The sequence below is a fragment of the Corvus moneduloides genome, chromosome 2 (genome assembly GCF_009650955.1).
Source record: "Corvus moneduloides isolate bCorMon1 chromosome 2, bCorMon1.pri, whole genome shotgun sequence".
Lineage (NCBI taxonomy): Eukaryota > Metazoa > Chordata > Aves > Passeriformes > Corvidae > Corvus > Corvus moneduloides.
Genome location: NC_045477.1, coordinates 38,645,529 through 38,667,963, shown reverse-complemented (window position 1 = coordinate 38,667,963; position 22,435 = coordinate 38,645,529). Strand labels below are relative to the sequence as shown.

Below are 22,435 nucleotides of genomic sequence, written 5' to 3'. Positions count from 1 at the left end.
TGGCACACTGAGTACACGTGAAAACTATTAAAAAAAAAAAAAAAAAAGAAGTTTGTTGGGGTTTTTTTTCTGTTAATTTCAGGACCACCAGTAATATTTCCAGAAACCCCCATTTTAGTTTGGTTACTCATTCAGGGTTAATCATATCTCAGGTGATAAAAAGGAAGCTTTTGCTTTTTCTAGCCACGAAAAATACTTGTGAAGCTAACAGAAAGTAAAACTTTTTCGAGTGTAGCTGTCAGTACAAAGACTTTTCTTGGTAGATCAGTTTTTACTTCTTAAAGGAAACAATTTCAACACTTACAGACTTGCACACTAACAGAATGTCAGTCTTTAAGTAAAAACCTTGAAAAGCTTTCAAAAAATAAAAAAACCCGTTACCTTCTTAGCAATAATTTTTTCCCCTGAAGTACAGAATAACCAACTCCAACTAAAGCTAATGTGGAAAAGTAGAACTCATAAGCTATTAGAAAAGTTTTGCTTGACTATTACCTATTCATTAATAGTTGGTCAAACATTCATATAACAAAAATTAGAGGATATTCTTTCCTTTTCACTTCTCCCAAATGCCAAAATAAGTAAACAGATTTTGACTTTTTTGTTTTTTCAAAGACATTCTGCAAACTTCATTTAGTTCATAAATTTCTCTCCTGTAATTCCTTTATTCATCACCTACCTACAACTTATTTGACAGTGGTCGTTCTGACATTAAAAACAGGCATAACTACTTTGCCTACCTTGGCCAACTGGATCTTCTTCAAGGCATGACTTCCTCTAACATGTGCCTTTTCAAGCTGCTTTCTTCTCTCCCTCTCTGCCTCCTTCTGTAGTTCCTCCAAACGTCTCCCCTCTTCTTCAGCAGCTAAATGAGCATCTGGCTGGCAGTCAATCAACAGTTTAGTCCACTAAGTTCTTTGATCGTTTAAAGCATATGTAACAACAAATAAATGAATAATTCTGCAGCAAAAGCACTTCAAAAACAACATACAATGCCATATGAACATCCTTGCATGTTTATGTTGCAAGCAGGACCAAGCTCATTTTTTTCACCTTTGGAAAAACAGCGTATTTACATATTTCGTAAGTTTAGGTGTCAGAGTTTTCCAGTTTCAAGCTGTACCAGGGATAATAATTTATACGATTTATTTGTTATAGAAGAGTGGTTATTTCTCCTACAATGTATGGTAAAGTGAATAATATGGTCAACATTACAGATTGAGTACTTCTATCCTCATGGTTTTGTTCTAAACAAGGGAAAAAAAACCCTTGAAATATTTTCAATCTCATTTGGGAAACCAGAAACAATCTGCGATTTTCAAAGAAGAAAAATCTTACTAACATGAATATAAAAAATACTTAGGGGGAAAAAAAAAATCATTCCAAATAAGCAAGGCAAATACAAGGCAAGGCTGGGAGTACATTGCTAAAAAGAGGGGAAGAGAGAAAAGCAGGGCAACTGCAGCTATCAATTCAGCATAAGCCATAAGTCTTCCAATTTGAGTGTTTGAACATGATGCCAGTCTTGTGATCCCACCTTCTTATAAAGGCCTGTTCACAAAGTGCCAGGTGTGATCCCCCAAGTGACCGAGCACGTAACAGGCTTTACAAGTCTGCCCATCTGAGATTCTCTTTAGTAAGCCGTGTAAACGCTGCTTTAGACAAGTTCATATCTTTAAATAGGTTCTAGAAAACCCAACAGCTGATATCCAGACACCGTATGCAATGTAAAGAAACATATATGTAAGCCTGTAGCACAAACACTTGGAGCCAATCACCTGCTCTCCGTCCACTTCTCTGTCCACCAAAGCTTCAGAAATATGGTAACGTGTAACACAAAAGTTGCCAGCACCAGAGGGCTTCATCGCAACAATCTTTTTCACGTCAAAGCTCTAGGAAGAAAAGTACAACTACAGCTGTATCACAGAATATTATCTCCAGCAAAGCAACTAAACAGAAGTGATCTGTAAAGCTAAATTATTACTAAAAGAAATCCACCCCACCCAGTTTTGTCCTGGAAATATTGTTTAAAACCTTATATACGTGTAATAATTAATAAACCACATCAGCACACACGGCAGATCTAGAGGACTTTAATAACTAAGAGCATCTAACAGTCTTAAGCAAACCCCTGCACAGAAATTGATGCTCATCAGTGTCATGTTTCAAAAGCACTAATTTAAAAGCACTGGAGTTTAATGCAGTAATAAAAATCCCACTTACAACAGCTGTCACACTCACCTCAGAGCAGGGCAACCACAGACCTACAATACAATTATACCCAACAGTAAAGCAACACTTGTCAAGTAGAGACTTGCTTCAGGAAACTCAGAGCCATTATGTCCAATTTATTAGTTGACCAGAGAAAAGAGCATTTTCTGCAACTTCACTGAAAAGTGTATACCCACAGAATGCTAAATTGCTGGGTCTTTTACAAAGTTTTGGATACACTAACCCATTTCAATGCTTTTCTGGAAGTTTGAGCAATGAGCCATCAGACCCTCCTCTACCTTGGCTTAGCCTCATGTTCTCAGTGACAAAGTCGCCCGGTTAGGTAACCCAATATCCTGTAGGACCTGCCTTTAGCATCTCCATTAATTTTCTCTCAACTTCCCGTTCCCTGTACTTTGTCCTAAAAAGGGATTCTTATCCACATTAACTAAACCAGCAAGATTCACAGCTTGAGTGGTCTACAACTAACCTGACCATAAAGAAATGCACATGCACAAAGAGCAGCATTAAGTCTCAGGAGTATCTTAAACTTATCTCTGCATAAGAAGAGGCATACAAAATTTCAGAATTGACTATCACTATTTTATGAAGACTGTAGAAAGTGAAGTCTTTAAATGAAAATCAAAGAATCATCGAATCATTGGAAAAAACCTTCATCAAATCCAGCCATTAACTCAGCACTGCCAAGTCCACCACCAACCCACGCTCCTGAGTGCCACAACTCACATCTTTTAGGTACCTCCAGGAATGGTGACTCCACTACTTCCCCAAGCAGCCTGTTTCCAGTGCTTGACAGGCCAGTGAAGAAATTTTTCCTAATATCCAGTCTAAACCTCCCCTGGTGCAACTTGAGGCTATTTCCTCTTGCTCTGTTACCTGTGTGAGGAGACCAACCCTCAACCAGTTACACCCTCCTTTCAGGCAGTTGTAGAGAGTGGTAAGGTCCCCCCTGAGCCTCCTTTTCTCCAGGATAAACACCCTCAGCTCCCTCAGCCACTCCTCATCAGCTTTGTGCTCCAGGCCCTTCCCCAGCTCCATTGCCCCTCTCTGGACATGCTCAGCACCTCAATGTCTTTTTTGCAGTGAGGGGCCCAAAACGGATAAAACTATTTCTAGCCTTACCAACAGAACTTCAGTAACTTATTTTATGGTACTTAAACAAATGCATGTTATTCTAGTAGGTAAAAAAATAAACTGCTAAATTTCTTAATCAGTAAAAATCATTCTAATTGTAACAGATTGACATTAACCAAAACACCTGCAGATACTGATTATTGCTATGAAAATGGACAAGTCCCAGGTCGAAACCTCATTAGCCAGATTGCCAGTGCTTATCCTGTACTGCATTACTTTCAGAATGTACAAATAAACAACTCTTCTGAATTAGTTTTAAAAATTTTAAATTAACAAACCAATAACAAATAATTATTAATTACATGTAATCAATCAAACCTCCAGAATTTTACTCAAAAGCTGGGAAGACATGAGAAATATGTTGGAGGCTGCAATTTTCCAATTAATGTCAAAAGCAATTTAGGCTGTAAAAAATACTGTACTTCCATCATGGTTTTGTAACTCCTTCCTTATTTTTTTCCTCCTTCCAAAAAGCAAATAATTCTATCCTAAAATCTCGCAAAACTGGAGCAGCAAAGTATCGTGAAATGGGACAAAAAACCCAACAAAAACCCCATGACCCCAACTCTACAAATGCTATGAATAATCAAGCAGAGTATAGTGACACTTTTTAGGTTTTATTTTCATTACATAACAATCTAATAGATCATATAAGAAAAAGTAAGTTTGCAAGAACTCTGCAACACTTTTCAATAAAATGGTGTTTACAGTTTAACTTAAGTAACTTTTCATTTGCTCTAACAAAATATGGCCTCAATTCCCAAAATCCATACTTCTGAGAACCAAAATGGGTTATGTCATTAAAAATACTTATTTTCTAACTGGGTAAAGTAACAATAATAGGAGTATCTTTCGAGAATGTTTCTTATATTCTAAGTAATCGTGCAATGAACAACAGTGCCCTAAATCCCTTTTATGGAATTACAGTAAATTGTTATTGCAACAGAGCATCAGATTATGATTATAGTTGTATTCAATAAGCTCCTTATGCAAACCGATTCAAAAGAACAAGCAGACTTATTCAGATGACCCTGTAATTTGCTGTTATTCACAGCAGTTAATGTTAAACAATTTGAATTCAGTGCTTTTTGAGTAACACATTTGCAAGACAAAGCCCTAGATTTACCTTCCCCTGAACTGAGTCAACATCTTTTGTTTTCTCTCTCTTGAAGCAGAAACAGGAATAAAATCTCTCAATCTTTCAATTACTTAGCATTTTCCCCCATGAAGTACATGGCACCCAATAACTCTTTGAAGAAAATACCTTTATTCTTCACCCTGTGCCCTCCCAGCCATAGGTCTACAACAAAAGGATTAAAATCTATACAGATATGAAAACTAGGAAAAAGGCTTAAAGTCAGCTAGTCTTTAAATGGAACAAATTGACATGCTGTGCTATATTGAAACAGAGCAATCTCTTTCCTCAACAAAAACTCAACATGTCTGCAAAATTACTGATTCACTTTGCCATTTTCACAATGTGAACTTCATAATAGAAACAAAACTCACAGCAGTTAATGTTAAACAATTTGAATTCAGTGCTTTTTGAGTAACACATAATGTAGTGTCTGTAGAAAATTCAGATGTTTGCAAACTCTGCTATACAACCAGTTACAAATCACATTTGTTGAAAAGGCGAGTAAAGGACATTTGCTAATGGGTGCAAATGCACTAATTTTTGGAAAGGAACAATACTTAAATAGAGTACTGACCCAGACATGTCATCCAACACAAGTGTATATGCAATTCTGGTTTCACCAGAACCTAGAGAAACCTGGAAACAAAGCTTTCTTGCTTCCCCTGGTGACAAAATACTAAAGGACGAGGAGAAAATTCTTCATTTGTAAAATGGAAGGGGAGATGCGTTACTGATGTTGCTAGATAGAAGTTTAAATTTTTAGTATTTAGTATATCTAGTATTTAAATTTAAAGTATTAAATATTAAGTACTGTGTCATTTTAGTTGTTATGGAGGTTAACTGCAGTGACTTTCTATGGGGCGGGGTTAAATAAAATGCGACATAAGACACATTCTAAACTGCAAAAGTTACTACAAAGCGAAGCCAAGCATCTCATGCTTTTCCAACAATGCCAAAGTGAGCAACAGAGGCACCTGAAAACCAGGAAATAAAGAGTCAAAGTTTGGACTGATGCAGACTTCACCTGCTCTACACCAGACACACCAGGAACACACCATGTGGAACAACATAGAGGGAAACAGCAGCGTGAAAGGGAGTGTGAATTCACCTGAACTGTACCAGACAGGAGCTTATTCCAGATGTACTAAATTTCAATACTGCATATACTTCACCAAAATAACCCCAAACTTTACCACTCCCTTACAATACTTGTTTTAATCTTCATTCATATCCCGCTTACACAACATGAAAACCAGTGTGGAAATCTAAAGAGAAACTTGTACTAATGGAAGCACGTAGGTACTCCTCCTAATCATTCTTAAAACTGTGAGGGTCAAACCTTACTCAGTTTTTCCAGATACAACATGAAACCCCTATCATCCTGCACTCTAACCTGTACATAATGTGCTGGGATGTAGCTGGAAAAAGTTTTGAAAGCTTCACTGGCTCTGAGAGGGGCTAGTATACCTCAATCCTTTCTTTTCCTGTCAGTAGTTTGAATACCCCTGAACCCAAAGGTCTAAAAGGGCAACACCACATGAGGCAACTTAAACTCTGCATTCATGAAGTTCTATTAGTTAACTCCAAAGTAAAAATGCATGTAATGTTCTTTCTGCAGTTCAGATCTGCAATCCTACAGGAAATTCTACATGTATGCACCAGCTCTATGAAATCAAAGGAGAATGAATGGGATACAAAGCCACATCTAAAAAGGCTGCAGCCTTCCTAATAGCCTTGGGTGATGGTTTCCCATCAAAATTAAAGAGCTCACCCTTTATTCAGTACTCCCTACAAGAAAAAGAAATTGGAGGGAGAAAAAAAAACCCAAAAAAAGCAGCCCCACAGCTAAAAAGACAGAATTGCCTTTATTACAGAGCTAAACAAAATGCTACTAAATGTATCAGTATGACAGAAGGCTGAGGAGGCATGTAATGTACATGCTGAGAGAGATAATTTTAAAGTTTCGTACCACTAAGGTTACTAAATGAAAATGAGATACGATGAAAGTTTAAAATGACACCTTAACTACAAAAATAAAGAGTCCAATGACAAGAAATAAGATTCATACATAACAAGAGGTCAGTAAAGTAGCAAAGCTTAGTAGCAAGAAACCTGCTAATACAGAACTAATTTTTCTCTGGGTTTTTGCTGAACCAGTCTCCTTATAGTATGCAAATACCAACTCTGTATGTCCTGTTGTGAGGAGTCAGACCAATAAATATATGTGCTACCCCTGAAATTGTGATCACTGTTGCATCAGGGATACATACCTCAAAAGGATGTGGTGGAGGAGGTGGCAGGCTTGCAACTTTGGCTGCTCTTTGTCTTTCCACTTCCAGAGCACGTTTACGTGCATCTGTTCGTCTTGAGGGACAAAAACGAAACAAACCACAAAAGAGAAGATAGAAGGAAAATTATTTAAGCAACACTGACAGAACAGTGCAAAATAAAAAGTAAACCTAAAATCAGATTCCTAAGTACCTGCATTGAATGCTCAGGCCATAGGGATGGGGAAGCATATTGAAAAGACAACAGAACTTAGGCTGGAAGGCAGCATTAAAAATTACTTTCTTCAAATTATGCAAAAATGTTAATACACACAAGCATTCCAAAAGCAATGCAAAATCTCTGCTTTTGACTTAAGTTTCCAGAAAGCATCATGCACTTCAACATAATTTAATTGCTTGAGTGTAGACATACTTAACTATTTAATTAACAGGTCTCAGTTCTACTCAAGCACAACTATGCCCAAAAGGACACAGACCATTTTTTATGCCAGCTCAAGTTTGGTCCAATCTACTTAATAAAAAAAAACTAAGAAGGAAGACCATGACAAATGCACTAGGTCCTTTTTACAAGTGGGTAACTCTCCATCAGGAACTGGCCTGACAACATTTCATTTCATGTATCACTGAACTCCTGGAGAATCTGTAAGGCCAGCTTGAATATTTGACATTTTTGTCTTGGTTTTAAAGCTACAGTTTTTATCAAAAGCCACAAGCTTTGTCCATGAGCATTAATTCTCTAACCCATAAAATTTCAAGACTGAAAAAGCTCCAAGCAAGAAGCATCAAAATTTTTGCCTTTCACCTTATGACACTGTAAAATGCATCCTTAATAAAACTAAATAACTATTGCATACCTTGCTTGCTCACGAAGTAATCTTTCTTTTTGCTGCTTCTGTTCTATCAGAGCTTTTCTGTGTCTTGTCTCTGCTCTTTGTTTCCTTTCCTCTGCTTGCTTTGCCAGAGCTTCTAAGTCAGGTTCCTTAACATTAAAATATTGTAATCACTTAATACAGAATTTTACTCACATCTCATAGTACCAGTATGATATTTCAAATTACATACTGCTGGTAAGAAGCACAAGCTCAAAACTACCTTCTACTGTATTAGGGTAAAAATACTCTAATAACTTTTCCTTCCCTGCCATCTTTATTTTCTTCTTCTCTGCCAACAACAGCAGCGAACCTGCCACATTTCTCAGCCAATTTAACCAAACATTGATGGAGAAATCTTAGCTTCCTCTGCATCAGTTTGATGAAAAAGATAATTTAAACACAGTTATATATACACCCTGTAGCAAATGCAGCCTCAACCGCACTGAAGAAGCGTGTTACTACCCTTCAGTCATTAACTGCAACAATCGTGTATCAACAGAAACATTTACGATTAGTTCTCTGTTCCTGTAACACTGGTTCCACAGTTTTCTGCAAACTCACCCATCCTGGCATTGGAACAGACTTTATAAAGAAGTTGATTTAATGACACTGATATATGGAAGAGCATTAATGCTATTTTACTTGGGTTTAAAGATCCTGACTAATTCAGGAAGTAAGCTACTCTGCAAAATCCACCTAAGAAATCTATGGCACCTTTGGCTGATTTCTGTAAACGTGGGTCAGAGTCAAACCTATAGAAAAATTCTACCCAGCAATCTCGATCTCTCAAACAGAGCCTACACAAGTTACAGAATTTTAAAGAAAATGAAACCAGTTTATAGGTGCAGAATTAAAAGTGACACCCATTTGCAATCCATGCAAAGGCCTCTGCAGCCCTTACCAAGGCTTTTGATGTCACTGGAGGGCTGAAGGGAAAAAAAATGTTAAGTGTATTTTCTTAACTGTAGAAAAGATCCATGGTAAAGAAAAAATTACTGTATTACTGGCATAACTGAGATAATGAGTCACTGTGTGCAATTTAGTCAAGTACAAACATACATGATCATACATGTATACAAGCTAATAGAAAGTAACTTCAAAGTCTGCCCAGCAAAAGATTTAGCAGATAGGCCCATAGACTATCCTGTGGGAAGATACCTGCAAAAAAGTACATAACCACTTCTAAAAAGTTTCCATTCTTAAAAAGTTGTCTATTTAGGTATCAGGACTCGAAAACCAGGAATGTCCGAAGAAAAACCAAACAAACAGCAATTTTGGTATTTCTAAAGCATCAAAAATTTCTCTGACAATATATGCTGGTATTGGCTGGGATAGAGTTTATTTTCTTCACAGTGGCTGGTGTGAGGCTGTGCTTTGGATGTGTGCTGAACACAGGGTTGATAATACAGAAATGTTTTTGTTATTGCTGAGCAGGGCTTACACAGAGCCAAGGCCTTTTCTGCTTTTTGTGCTGCCACACTGGCAAGGATGTTGGGGGTGGCTGGGAGGAGACACAGCCAGGAGAAGCTACCCCAACTGCCCAAAGGGATGTTCCAGACCATATGACATCATGCTCACTACATAAAGTGGGGGAAAGAAGGAGGAAGTGGGAGATGTTTGGAGTGATGGTGTTTGTCTTCCCAAGTAACCATTAAACATGATGGGTCCCTGCTCTCCTGGAGATGGCTGAACACCGGCCTGCTCGTGGGAAGCTGTGATTTAATTCCTTGTTTTGCTTTGCTCTGTGTGTGTGCCTTTTGCTTTCCCTATTAAACTGTCTGTATCTCAACCCATGAATTTTCTGGCTTTTACCCTTCTGATTCTCTCCCCGATCCCACAGGTGAGAGAGTGAACACGCAGCTGCCTGGTGCTTGGCTGCTGGCTGGGGTGAAACCATGACACAATAACATTAAGCTCGCTTACATTCTCCTTGGCCTGTCGGTGACCCTCCCCAATCGCTCTTAAGCTTGAGAAATACAGTTCTTCCAGGGCTTTCATCTTCTCATCCTGTGCCTTCTGCCATTCAGCTCTCAGTGCCTCCTCTAACAGATGCAATTGTTCTTCTTTCCTCTGCTTTACCTTCTGCCTTATCTGGAAGGAGATATACTTCTGCTGCTCTCTGACCTGTAGAAACAGCATTCATGTTTTGTCAGCAATTCAAGAAAAAGCACAACACTTTTTGCAGCAAGACCTCCCACAACACAGTCTACCCTCCTTCCATCTTTCCATCTCATCTACTATTCCATTCATAATCTGTCCAGAAAATACTTTCAAGTTGCTGTTACCTTTTTCCAAAATTAATATATAAAATAATAAATTTAATCTTAATTAAATGGTTCAGGTAAAGTCCAAAAAGTGACATACAAGTGACAAACTGCAAAAACTGCTTGCAATAGCCTTCCCTCCAAAAATATAACACAATAATTTACGAAAGACTCCTATTACAATTCAACATGGTTTAAAAAAAAATCAACCACTATACTGAAAACTAAGTAAATATACTTTATTATTTTCCACTTTGTATTTTAGGAACTTTGTTTTCACAGAGAGGGTTGTCAAGCACTGGAACAAGCTGCCCAGGGAAGTGGTTGAGTCACCACCCCTTGAAAAGCTCAATAGACCTGTAGATGTGGCACTTAGGGACATGGTTTAGTGGTGGACTTGGCAGTGCTGGATTAATAGTTGGATGTGACGATCTCAAGGGTCTTTTCCAACCTAAAAAAATTCCACCATTCTACAATACTACTACCTTGAAATTTAGTTTTTACAGGATATAATCTTTTCAGTTACTTTTCTTCAATTATTTGTTACATCATCAAATGAAATACAACACATGGAAAAATACAGGCATACCTGTTGTAGCCTTAGTTTTCTTCTTCGTTCGTATTCTTCTTTCAGAAACATGGCTTCTTCATTGGGACTAAGCCTCAATTTCCCAGCTGTTGCAAGTTTCCTCTTCATCTTTGGATACGTTGAATAATCAACTTTTTTGAGAACAATGCAAAGAAAAAGAGAAATTTTGCATAAATGACAGTGACAAAACAGCTATAAAAACAGGATACTGCCATAACGTTGTCAAATCTATCATGGTATCTGCGTGTGAGAGTTACAACTGTTCATGTCATTCCCAACCGGAGGCTGGACTTAATAATCTCAGAAGTCTTTTCCAACCTTAACAACTCTAACTGTAATCAACAGCATTGGCTCTGTCACAATCACAAACAGAAATGCTTTTGAACTACTTTGAGCTATGTACCAAACACTGCAGTAGTATCACATTCACAGTCTACTCTGTGGACCAGCCATGAATATTTGCAAAGTGAAGAGTGAACACCATTCCACCCTGGGAAGATTTAAAAACAAACCTACAAACTACTGAAAAGCACACCCCACAGTAAGGCAGACTGGTCACCCAGGTGATTTTTACTGAAATACTCTCATAACTGTTGTAGAGAAGACGTAAGATACAACAGCAAATTTGCTAATGTTTTTGGCTGCACTCCAAGGTTTTCTTCCTTACAGTCTCTGAAACTCTAGCAACAGCCTGCGTGCCAAGCATTTCACTGGAAAGCTGGAACTGCTCACTAACGATTTTTTATTCAAGTTTTCTTAGGAAGACAAGTTTCAAATTATGTTTCCCTCGAGATTTTACTGTGGAACAAGAATCTTCCGGTTCTACAGACCACTTCCCATTTTCCTTCTAATTACGATTTTCATATGCACCAAAAAAAAAAAAAAAGAAGACTTCTTCCATCTAATATGTAGCCTAGTCTAAAATTCCCCTCCCCCCCATATTTTTACTGGATCTTTAAATATTTATAACCCTGGAAATATTCGCACGAAAGAAGCAAGCAAAGACTTTCAAAAGCCACTGTTTAATTCTAAGAAACTAGTGAGCAATTCATATAGCACTAACAATTTAACCAACATGACACACCTGGAAACATTTATTTTCAGCATCATATATACTGATCTCGGTATACTTAGCGACAGACACAGTACCACAGGTAAAACAGCAAGACTATAAAGAAATCAGGTGAGGTGTAAAGCCGAAGATCCTTAAGACAGTTTTGGTACAGGGTTACTAAAGCAATGAATCCCAAGCTCTTTACAGTATTAAGAGGGACAGTAACATCCTGGTTCCTGCCAGCCCTCGCTTAGTCACCCGATTAAGTACAGAAGTTTATCACAAATTAAGTAGCAAATCACTACATTCTCTCTCTCTCACACACACATTCCTAAAGAGAGGAAAAACGTGGAGGATGACCAATGAAAGCCTAGATCTAAACGAGAAGAGCCGAGGCAGAGATTGCAAACGCCGCGCTTGCCCAGGCTCAGCCGCAGGACAACGCGGGTGGTGCGAGGCGCCGAGGGCCCCGGGTCCGCCCGGGCCGCTCCCGCCAGCCACCGGGAGCCCCCGCCGGGGCCGCACCTGGATCCACCCGCTGAGGAGCGACAGTGCGGAGGGAAGAGAAAGTAAAACAGCGGAGGAAGGGGATAAGGGAAGAAGAAGGGAAAGGGAAGGGGGGAAGCGAGCAGAGCCGCCCCACACGCACCCTCCACCGCCGCCTGGGCCCTCCCGGTCGCCGTGGCGCCAACGGCCGCCGCCCCCGCCACGTGACCCCGCGCCCACCACGAGCCGCCAATGGCGCATGCGCCCCCGCCCGCCCCCGCTGCCCGAGCCCCGCCCCTTCCCGCGGTGGCCAATGGGGGCTCGGGACGGCGGCGGGGGCGCGCGCGCCCAACATAAGATAGGCGCTGTGGGCGAAGGAGGCGTTTGCGCGCCGTGGCGCTCTCGCCCGTCCTTCTGTGCCCAGTCAGCCCCTTCCCGATGTCCGATCTAAGTGCGGACCGCCTAACGCGGCAATCTCAGTGGGCACGTGAAGGGGTTCGTCACCACGGCTCCCTCTCAGCACTGCACCAGTAGCTCGCAGTCGGAGTTTCCGAGTGCTGCGCGGGAGGGGCACTGGTCAAGCTTGAAGCGCTGAGGGAGTGGAATAAAACGGAATCCTGCTAGTTCTGCTTCACTTCTATGCAGTTTCCCTGTTCAGCCCTCTCTTCGGTTGCGCTGTGTTAGTAGAAGGAGTATCATAGAATCATAAAATGGTTTGGCTTGGAGGGGGACATCGAAGATCATTTAGTTCCAACCCTATTCAGGCTATGGCAGTGCCCCTGTACTTGTAGTGCTGCTCTGCCTATCTTCTAGGCTTGCACATGGCTTCTGCAAAGGGCAGATATGTGTTGCTGCCTCAACCTTGTAGCTAAATCTTTCCTTTATAAACCTAATTAACATCTGCTCCTTGTAAGTCTGATGCAATGCTTGCTTCTTTGCTGGTAGCATGTAGTGACAGGACATGGGGGGGAATGCATTTAAACTAAAAGAGAATAGGTTTGGATTAGATATTAAGATGAAGTTCTTTACTGTGAGGGCGGTGAGGCACTGGAACACGTTACCCAGAGAAGCTGTGGCTGCCCCACCCCTGGAAGTTGGATTCCCCCAAGACCACATTGGGTGGGGTTTTGAGGAACTTGGTCTAGCGAAAGGTGTCCCTACCCATTGCAGGGGGGTTAGAACCAGATGATCTTTAAGGTCCCATCCAGTCCAAACCATTCTACGAATCTATGATTCTTCCTCACACTTAGCTTCTCTTTCTAAAAGGGAGCATTTATCATACACGTAAGATTTGCTGCAGCTGGGATTTGAAAGTGGAGTCATCAGATATCCTTGATTTATGAGGAATGTAAATGTCATTGGTATTGAGGGAAACAATTCTGCCACACACAATTACAGATGAGGCAAGAGAGACTGTGTTAGACTGTTTCTTTGCATGGAGCATGTTTCCGAGAGTCTGAGCTGCTGCTACAAAAATGGAAGAAACATTCCTGACTTAAAGCAGACCAGGCACAAATGAGATAATCAATTGTCTTGTGCTGAAACTTGAGTGCAATATATAGCTACTTTATTGGCAGTTTCTTAGAAAGGAAAAAACCATTTTATAGTAGAACTTAACTGCCATAGTAACCCATGATATTGTGCCCTCCAGGACTGAAACCAGAAGGGCTGAGATTACTTGGTAGAACTTAGCGGTTTGGTGCATGCCAATCGATGCATGGCTGCACAGGAAATAGACTAAAAAAATATAGAATTGCAAAAGAAAAGATATGAGCATAAGGAGAAAAGGTAACAGCAGTTTTATGTGCTTTCTTCCCTGCCTTCTGCATTTCACTGCTAGACTGCCTTCCTGTTCACAGACTTTTGCTTTCTGACAAGGGCCTGCAACTTACTGCAAACTGCTGACTGTAATAGCTGGTACCAAATTAATACCTGATTGTTCGTTAGACACACCGTTGTTTCACGGTATGCATATTGAATAAATTAGACTTAAGAAGTGCGCTTCCAAATGTGTTTTCCAGTATCCTTATCGGATTTTTTGTCCTTCAGCATTTTCATTATGGCAGTGCTCTCCTCAATAACATCACTTGTAAATAGCTTTATCCTGCAGGTCAACAGTAAAAAAAAAAAAAATCAAGACAGTCTATTAAGAGAGTAATTGAGATTATGGATTTTAGAATCCACTACTTATAAAATGTGAAAGAGGTCAAGTATATGCTCCTCAATTATACTGGTGGATAAAAGGGATATTATGAAACCTACATGTGCTGGGTAAGAATTTTGTTTCAAGGGTGTTTTCTGTCATTGTCTTGCAGAATTATTTCTGCTACTGCTTAATTTGCATACTTATACTGAAAACCAGGGTTTTTAATCCTGTAATGTTTTCTACTTTTTACTATACACATTTGAATTTTGGTATTACAGACCTACATTAATTCCTTCCCCCTGTGAAGTAGATGGTGTTCCTTTTATGAAAGGTGAATAGTGATGCAGCAGTGTTGGTGCATTTAGTCAGGGATCTATAAAACTGGAGGTACTGGCTCCCCTGAGCTTCAATTACTGGTCACATTTCTCCTGGGGAAAAGGAATTACACTTGCAGGAGTTATCTACAAAGTCCCAAGACAGCCAGTGGAAAATCTGAATTTCTTTTCAGGAACAGAATGCTTTTCATACATAAAAAATGCCTCAGAGTGAATCTACGTGAAAACACAGATTTGAAAGAAATCATTTTAGTTTCATGTGTTTGAAGTTGAAGAAGGGTTGTATGACTGTGAAGGCTGCTGATGAGTTGGCCTGCAGTGCATGGTAAGGGGCTCAAATCACAGTGCAGGCCTTGTGCTGTTCCAGAAAATGTCTTTTGAGAGCGAACTGTTTGTACTTCCCTATCACAGAAGATGTTTATTCCATCTTGCATCCCATTGCAAGAGATGTTGGCACAGGCACGTTGCCTCAGTGTGCTCTGTGAGGCCGTTTGGTCTGAATATGAGTTTCGTGAGGCTGGAGTTGACTTTGTGTGGCCTGAGAGAAAATATTCCTTGTCTCATAGGCAGGTCGAGTAGACCAGCATAAGCAACCTATATCTTTCACTGCCACACAGGAACACTTGCTCCTTTCTTCATTAGAAATTCCTCACAGTCCACTCATGTCTCTCAGTCGCACAAAGGAAAGATGACCTTGCAGGCTTTTCTGCATCTTTAGCAGGGAAGCCCTGGTATTAAAGGTTTTCTGAGATCTAGTAATGGAACAGTACAAACACCTGACAGCTCACCCTTGCGCAGGACTTGGCACCCTGCATGAATTAAGTATTCTCCTTGAAAAACCCTGAAGGAAGAACTTTTAAAAAAGTGTCACATTCAGACACTAAATCCCCCTGCCCTGAGTCCTCTAACACATCATTATACACTACAGCAGTTTTCTGCTTGTAGTCTCCTTCTTGCTGATAACTGAAGTATCAGAATGAAATGAGAATTTATCTCAGTCTGAATTGGCCTTTCTGTGCATTCAGTATTCCTCAATGTCACACACCACACTGTCATATAGTCTTAAACATTCCCCTATCGTTCATTTGGTTTCATGTGTGATTACCTCTCCCATGTAGTTCTCTTTTAGCACCTGGCACCTGATGTCTAATTACCGTGACCGCCAGGAACTGGCAGGACGTAGTTTTACAAATGTTTGTAATCCTCCAGTTCATACATTTTCAAAACTGCAAGGTGCTTTTATTAAATAGTTTGCAATAAGCGCATTCATGTGTAAGCTTTGCACAAAGACACGGAGTTTCCTAAGAAGGAAGAAGAGCTTATTTTTGAGGCTGACTAATCTACCATGGTCAGCCTGTGCAAGCACAGCCTATAATAGTTTCTGCCTGAGACTGATATGGAGATAAATTTTCTTGACAGATGTGTAAGAGTAGCTTTTGTTATTATACTCCATGTCATGTAATAGAAAGCTGCAAAGCTATGCTTTCCAGTACCAAAGCAACTGTATCCAGAGCTGTGCCTGTATAAAATCTCAAGGTGCAGATTCTGTCCAAAGAAAGATGCTGCAGTTTAAAAAAGAAAAGAAAAAAGAAGTGAAATATGAGGCATCAAAGGCTGTGTAGCTGGCAAAAGGATAATTACGTGTAACTAAATTAAATACAATGTACATCCTAAAATTATTGTTCTGGAAGGAAATGTAAATTCAGATGTGGTTTTAGATATATATGGTGGTGTCTTACAGACAAAAAAAAGGTGTGCTGTCCTATGACATTGATCCAGAAGCTCTTATTAGGGAACTCATTCTCTGTCACAAATGCTCCTGGGATTTCACCCAGCATCCTTAGCCCGGCTTAATGACTTGGATCTCTGGAAAACAACCAGCCTTGGGGTGGTAAGAGCAGCAACAAGTGACTAAGAACTTATTATTCATGCATAAACCACAGCGCTGCCTAAGGTCATTTTAAAATGCGCTCTCAAACAAATGCACTCCCGCAAAGCTTGAAGCCAACAGAACTGAGCCGGATTCAGGTTTTTACAGACAAAAAGGAGCCTTGTGTACCTGTTGTATATCCTCAGAACCAGTCTGCCTAATTACTCAGCGATGCCAGCATGTGTAGACTTCTACAATGCAAACTTGGTGTGTGCACATTAATTTGCTAAAATTCTTGTAACCTGCATTCAGCCTTCTGAAATATATGGGAACCATACACAGAATTTTATCCAGTTCTTAAAATATGCATAGTAACTATGTGCACTAATAGGCCAATTATGCTCAGTCCAGTGAGTTTACAGCTGGTCTTTTCAAGCTTTTCTCAACTGCTGTGCCTTATCTTGTTTGGCTAACCTTCCTGAGTTTCTTCTTCTAATATCTACTTCTATTCAATTTCAGAAACTATATTGAACATTCCTTTCTTTATTGCAGGTAGTTTCAAGCAGAAAACTAGATTTTCTCACATTTTCTTTAAATAACATATTCTACTCCAGCAAGATCTTTTAAATGGCTTAGAATTTTATCTTGTAGGAAAAGCCCTCCTTATGTGATGAAAAATGCTTTTTTAGTTTAGTCCTATGTTAGTAGTAAGCATTGTATTTTCAGCATGTAGTACAGATGAAAGGAGAAAACTAGGTTTTTTTCTAATTTTAAAATGATTACTTCTTCTCCACCCTAATTTGACTTGTTTTGTATTGTTTGTCTCCTCCATTTGATGGCTTATATTTATTACATTTTATACAGGAGGCATGGGAGTTTTCACAAGCTTCAGTTTCTCTCAGATGTGTGTCCAAATGCTGTGCCATAAACCAAGGAATTACTGCAATCCTGAAATTTATCCTGAAAAATAGCTTTAAGTCTGTAAGTCTCCAAAGAAGAGGTTTAATTAAGGTTCTGGATAAAATCATGAAGAAGTAAATTGTCAGGACCTGCCAATATATTGACTAATTTGAGCATAGAATCTCAGAATTCTTTTTGGTGTCTTAGTAGTTATTTATACATAAAGCAACTAAAAATGTGTGTTGGATACTCCCTTTCCTTAATGCTGGCTTCTGCTATCTCTCTGACAACTTACCTCTACAGTGGGTGACATCCAGGATATGATACAGGATGCAGGTCTCCTCTGGGGAATGTACATGTCATTATTCTTGGATATCTGTTATAACATCTTAATATTGTTTATGAAATACCAGCAAAAGTGTTCACAGTGTAAAAGAGTGGATCCTGGTTTGATCAAGACCTTCATGCTGTAAATCAAAGAGACTATATGATCAGACAGACTTGTGATACAGCACATTACACTTCTACTGCAAATTAACTTTGATGTTTTCTTTAGTAGAAAGAAACTGATTATATAGATGAAGTCATTAAAAGGCTTTATGGATGAAATATGTTTCAAAGAGAACCTTACAAAAGGAATGGGTGGTGAAGAAAAATTTACAAGAAGTGAGAATGAATTTGCACCAAGACAAGAAATTTGGAAAAGCTGCAGAGTGAACAAATGAGTTCAGAAGAAAGCAGTGAACATGGAGTAGTGATATACTGGTTCTTACTGCTCCCATTTTACTCTTTTCAACAGAAACTAATTTCTCTAAAGACATGGAGACATTTTCTGTCGTAATTTTGCTAAATATTATAGAAACCAAGGCAGGGTGAAAGAACAAATGGTCTTCAGTGATTGCAGAAGTAAACTTAGAGTCAAGTCTGCGAAAAACAAATGTGTAAGGGAGTTATTAGTGATTTAGATGGTGGTTTGGTAAACTGGAGTCTTGGCTTCTGTTTTCTACAAGATGAGAGATTTTCGTGCCTGTGATGCTGGTAGTTTTGGGATGGATCGGATAAATGGAACTAAGTCCCAGAATCCTGATTCTGAAAAGCCTTGATAAGCTACTAAAGTCTAGAAGCTGTTAATATTTTTTAATCCTAAAGATCCATGAGCTTCTGGATTTGCTGATCTTTATATGCTCAAGCTCTTCTGATGCTGACAGGACTGAAAGGCTCAGAATCTAAACTTGAACAAGATTCAGGAATTGTCTTTTTTTATATATGGATATATGTACATCAACATCTAGTGTACTGAAAGGGTTTTTTTATGAGGATTCTGATATTTAGTAGATGTCTGAGACTGAAGTTGTATTTTCTGAAAATCATATCCCTACAGATCTGAGAGGTGCAATTCAAGATATATTCCTTTTCTCAGTATTTCCTATAAGGAAGCTGGATAGATGCACCTTTGACTTTACTTGGTTCCCTAAAGGTGTGCCCACATCTTTAGATCATACCTCGAGGTTCCAGCAAAGCCCACGTGGTATACCCACAAGTATGAGCCTACATCAGCTCTGAAATTGGAAGCATCTATTGAATCTAACCCTTTGTTTCAGATATTAAAGTAATACTGAAGTCAGTAAAGGGGACAGCAGCGGTAGCAGAGACAGACATAGGCAGCAATATCATTTACCGCAGTAATGTCCTTGGTAGAGCAAAACCACTTTTTTCCCACTGGTCCAATAAAATTGCCTCAATCTGCTTCTTTGGGTGATCAGTGCTCATCTGGAATTTTATGACTGTCCTTTTTAGAGGATAATTTAATTGTTTTACATTTATAGAGGAAAGGTAATAACCTTAGATTTACATAAAGCTAATTTCTTTCTTTGTGAGTGGGTTCTGCAGGATGTGAGCAATTAAGTTTCTGTGGGAGGATACAGGAAACATGATTAATGGATCAAAGAGACACTATCTAAGGGAAATGGGTATAATACCAAGGGAGATAATGCTCTTTTTCATAATAGTTATGCAAATATGCCAAATGTTGGAGAATTCAATTAATATTTGACAAATGGATTCTCTGTGATGCAGAGTAAACACATACTGGGGAAACAATAAAGCTCTATTGCACATTATCTGTTAACTTCCTCTCAAACAGGCTGGGTTGGCTGGTCAGGCATCTCATTCCAGTGCAGGTGGCAAGGAACAGCCAGGCACGAATCAGTGAAAGACACTGAGATTGCCTGGATGAAAAGGACTGACCGAGGTTGAATTCTTTGCATGCAAGGCCAATCCGTGCTTGTCAATGTGCTTAGGTCTGCTGCTCAGTCCTCTGCCAAAAGTTGTATTTTATTCCATGGAAATGACGACTGGTCTAAGAACGAAGGAAACAGAATTAGACAATGTTTATGTTCTTGATTTTATTTCTATAAAAGCAACGCTAGTAGAAAAAACAATAATCAAGTGAAAACAGAATGCCTGAGCTACTGGAGAACACTGGACTGAGGCACAAAAAAGCTGAGCTTCAGTGACCAGTATAAAAGTAGGTTAATACTACTGATACCTGAATCCTTCAGGTACTGTAGTGATGTGAGATGCACAAATATCTAGATTTACTGAAAACATAAGTTTCTTGTTTGCTTGCTAGCTTCCATACTGCATATGGTATTTTAATCTCTATTCCAAAATACTCAGTTCCTCTACTAAAGATTTAATAGGCGGTTTTGTTCTCAGAAATCCTGATCCAGAGAGGGAAGGCATTTGACAAGCATATTGAAGCATACTGTCAATTTCAGACAATACAGACTGGGCACTGAGTTAATGAAATGTGATGAGAGTTATGGAGGTAAAGTTTTAAGTATAGAACACAAGTTTGTGCTTTGGTTGCAACTGCCCTATAGCTGGTATCATGCCTTGCATCCATGAGGAATTCTAGGGACATGCCTTAAGTGGCTAAAGACAAGAAGTTTGGAAGAACACAAGAAATTAATCTTCAAAATCCCATGTTCATCAAAAAACCTACTCTTGGAAATGGCACGCCCCTACTTGACTTGGAAGCTCTCTCAACGCTTCTAATGAGTGTTCTGTGTATTGCTCTTCTCTGTGAAAGTAGGTGCCTGCTTGGTGAAAACAGAAGTCCACCATGAGGAAACCAGAAATGACTATATGAGCTGTAAACTTACATATATATCACATAAGGGGACTGTATTTTATTCAGTGTAAAGCATGACAGCCAAGTTACCCTTTACAGAAGTGATGCTGCTTTTGCTTCTTCAGTGCTGTTGCTTACTGGTCAAAGCAGTTAGGGCAGCAGAGATTTGGGGTTAATCCTCAGCCTGCAAATGCCCTGTCTCAGGCTAGAAAAGTCTCTTAGGGGCACATCCTGTGCCAAATGGGCTGCTGTGCATACAGGAATGAGACTGGAAAAAAAGCAGACAGGGCAGTGCCAGAGAGAAAGGTGAGGGGACCTGGAAGTCGAGCAAAGATTGAATTCTCTGCTGTGCTCTGAATGATCATTGCATTTTACATTAGACAACCATAAGATGAAATTTCAAAACTAATGAATGAGTTGAGACTCCAGGTTAGGTTTGTCCTTCAGCCGTTCCATTCACCTGGAAAGGATGAGCCATGCTCAGTTAGGCCACTGCCGTGGTGGGAAGGCTCTGTTCTGCATGTTCTGAGCAGAAAGACGCTCTAAGGTTCAGGAACAGAGGACTGCTCAGACACCTGTTATCCTGAGGATCTCATACTGGCAAACCACTAAGCCCTTGTGGTATTCTGGGCTACCCTGGAAAGTGTCTAATTATTTTCTCTGAGAATATGGATCTGGCATGCGTAATTTAGTTATTTGAGTTCCCCTACTGATCCCAGACTTTGTGATGCATAAATAGGCACTCTGGATCTCATCCTCACATTATTTAGTTGTGCATTTTCCCTTCGCTTTTGACTGTAGGGGAGGATATGTGTCCTATTTTCTACTTGCAAGGCATGTGTTCATTCATTTTGATTCACTATGGTCAAGTTACAAGATCTTAAAAATAACCTAATCTCTTCTACTAAGCCATCTGTTTAAATCAGAGATAATAAATTTTAATAAACATCGATATTTTCCCAAGTTTACGATTTCTTTTAACATGCAATTTTGCTGTGATCTTTGAGTTATTGCCTCTAATAGATGACTTCCCTGTTGTCAGGGCTGATTCTATCTTGAAGTGTATTAATTTTAGTTAAATGTATCTTGGCAGACATCCACCACAGGAATCAGTGCTGAACACTACTGAGTATGCTTCTAATTGGACATAAAACTCAGAGATTTTTTTCATATGATTCTTTGCTATACAGTGTGTGCAATTAGATTCAATGAGCATATTTTCAGGACAAGTTGGCCAAACCAGTGCTATTGTTAATTTATAGAGGTTACAGAAGAAGTTACTTGATTCTTTTCTTTTCTAAATTAAAACTGTATAGGAAATATTGTTGCTGCTTTTCCTTTTGGCATGTGAATATACAAAAACCTAATTTTGGAAATAAAATGTTTTCTCAGTGTGTGATTTCCCATGATTGTTGTAGAATTTTTGTTTTTTCCTTGCAAACATTTTAGCAACAAAGGTAAGTCTAGCATGTTCTTATGTCACATTAATAAACCCAAGCTGTGTATCATGACAACTGAGGAACCAGTAGCAGCGTGGCTCTCATAGCATGAATTGAGTATTGGGAGCATGAATTGAACAAGCCAGCTTGAAATCCTGTGTAAACACTTGGCAGCTGGTGCCCAAGCCACTCTAACTACTCTGCCAGCTCAAGAGTTCCGTATAAAAATATTCTTGGTTAATACAGAACTGGTTAACAATGTTTTTCTCTGGAAAAATTATCTCACTGGACATGTGGCTAAGACACAAGGAAGCTTTAACCATTACTGTCTGTTTTCACCAGTCCTTGCAGACTGAACAGAAACCTGAGCTGGTCCATGCTGCAAAGCTGTGTCCTACAGACCTGATTCAGGAGACCACAGGTGAACCCCTGGAAAGATTAGAACATGAGAGCTGTTCAATCAGCCTCCTCATCATTGCAGCACTAGTAGAGGCAATAACAAAAGCAGACTGGCAAGTCGTTAGCTGAAAGTGCAATGGAAAACATCAGTGTTAA

General features: G+C 39.5%; 1 protein-coding gene across 10 annotated transcripts in view; it reads right to left on the bottom strand.

The window, feature by feature from the left end:
- The window catches only part of CEP295 (centrosomal protein 295), a 75,624-nt gene that overhangs the window by 31,358 nt on the left and 21,831 nt on the right, over positions 1-22,435 (bottom strand). Inside the window, exons 1-7 of one of the 10 annotated variants that reach the window (XR_004238184.1) lie at positions 11,599-12,083; positions 10,515-10,645; positions 9,585-9,785; positions 7,644-7,768; positions 6,772-6,865; positions 1,776-1,889; positions 738-878 (exon numbers count right to left, since the gene is read on the bottom strand). Coding sequence is in view for 9 of the 10 variants with exons in the window: in XM_032099167.1 (XP_031955058.1) it covers positions 738-878; positions 1,776-1,889; positions 6,772-6,865; positions 7,644-7,768; positions 9,585-9,785; positions 10,515-10,645; positions 11,599-11,608 (816 nt within the window). In the remaining variant the exon portion in view is untranslated. Of the gene's footprint in view, positions 1-737; positions 879-1,775; positions 1,890-6,771; positions 6,866-7,643; positions 7,769-9,584; positions 9,786-10,514; positions 10,646-11,598; positions 12,085-12,217; positions 12,294-22,435 lie in introns of those variants that run through there. The other 9 variants (XM_032099162.1, XM_032099167.1, XM_032099160.1 and 6 more) reach the window with 9 other exon arrangements.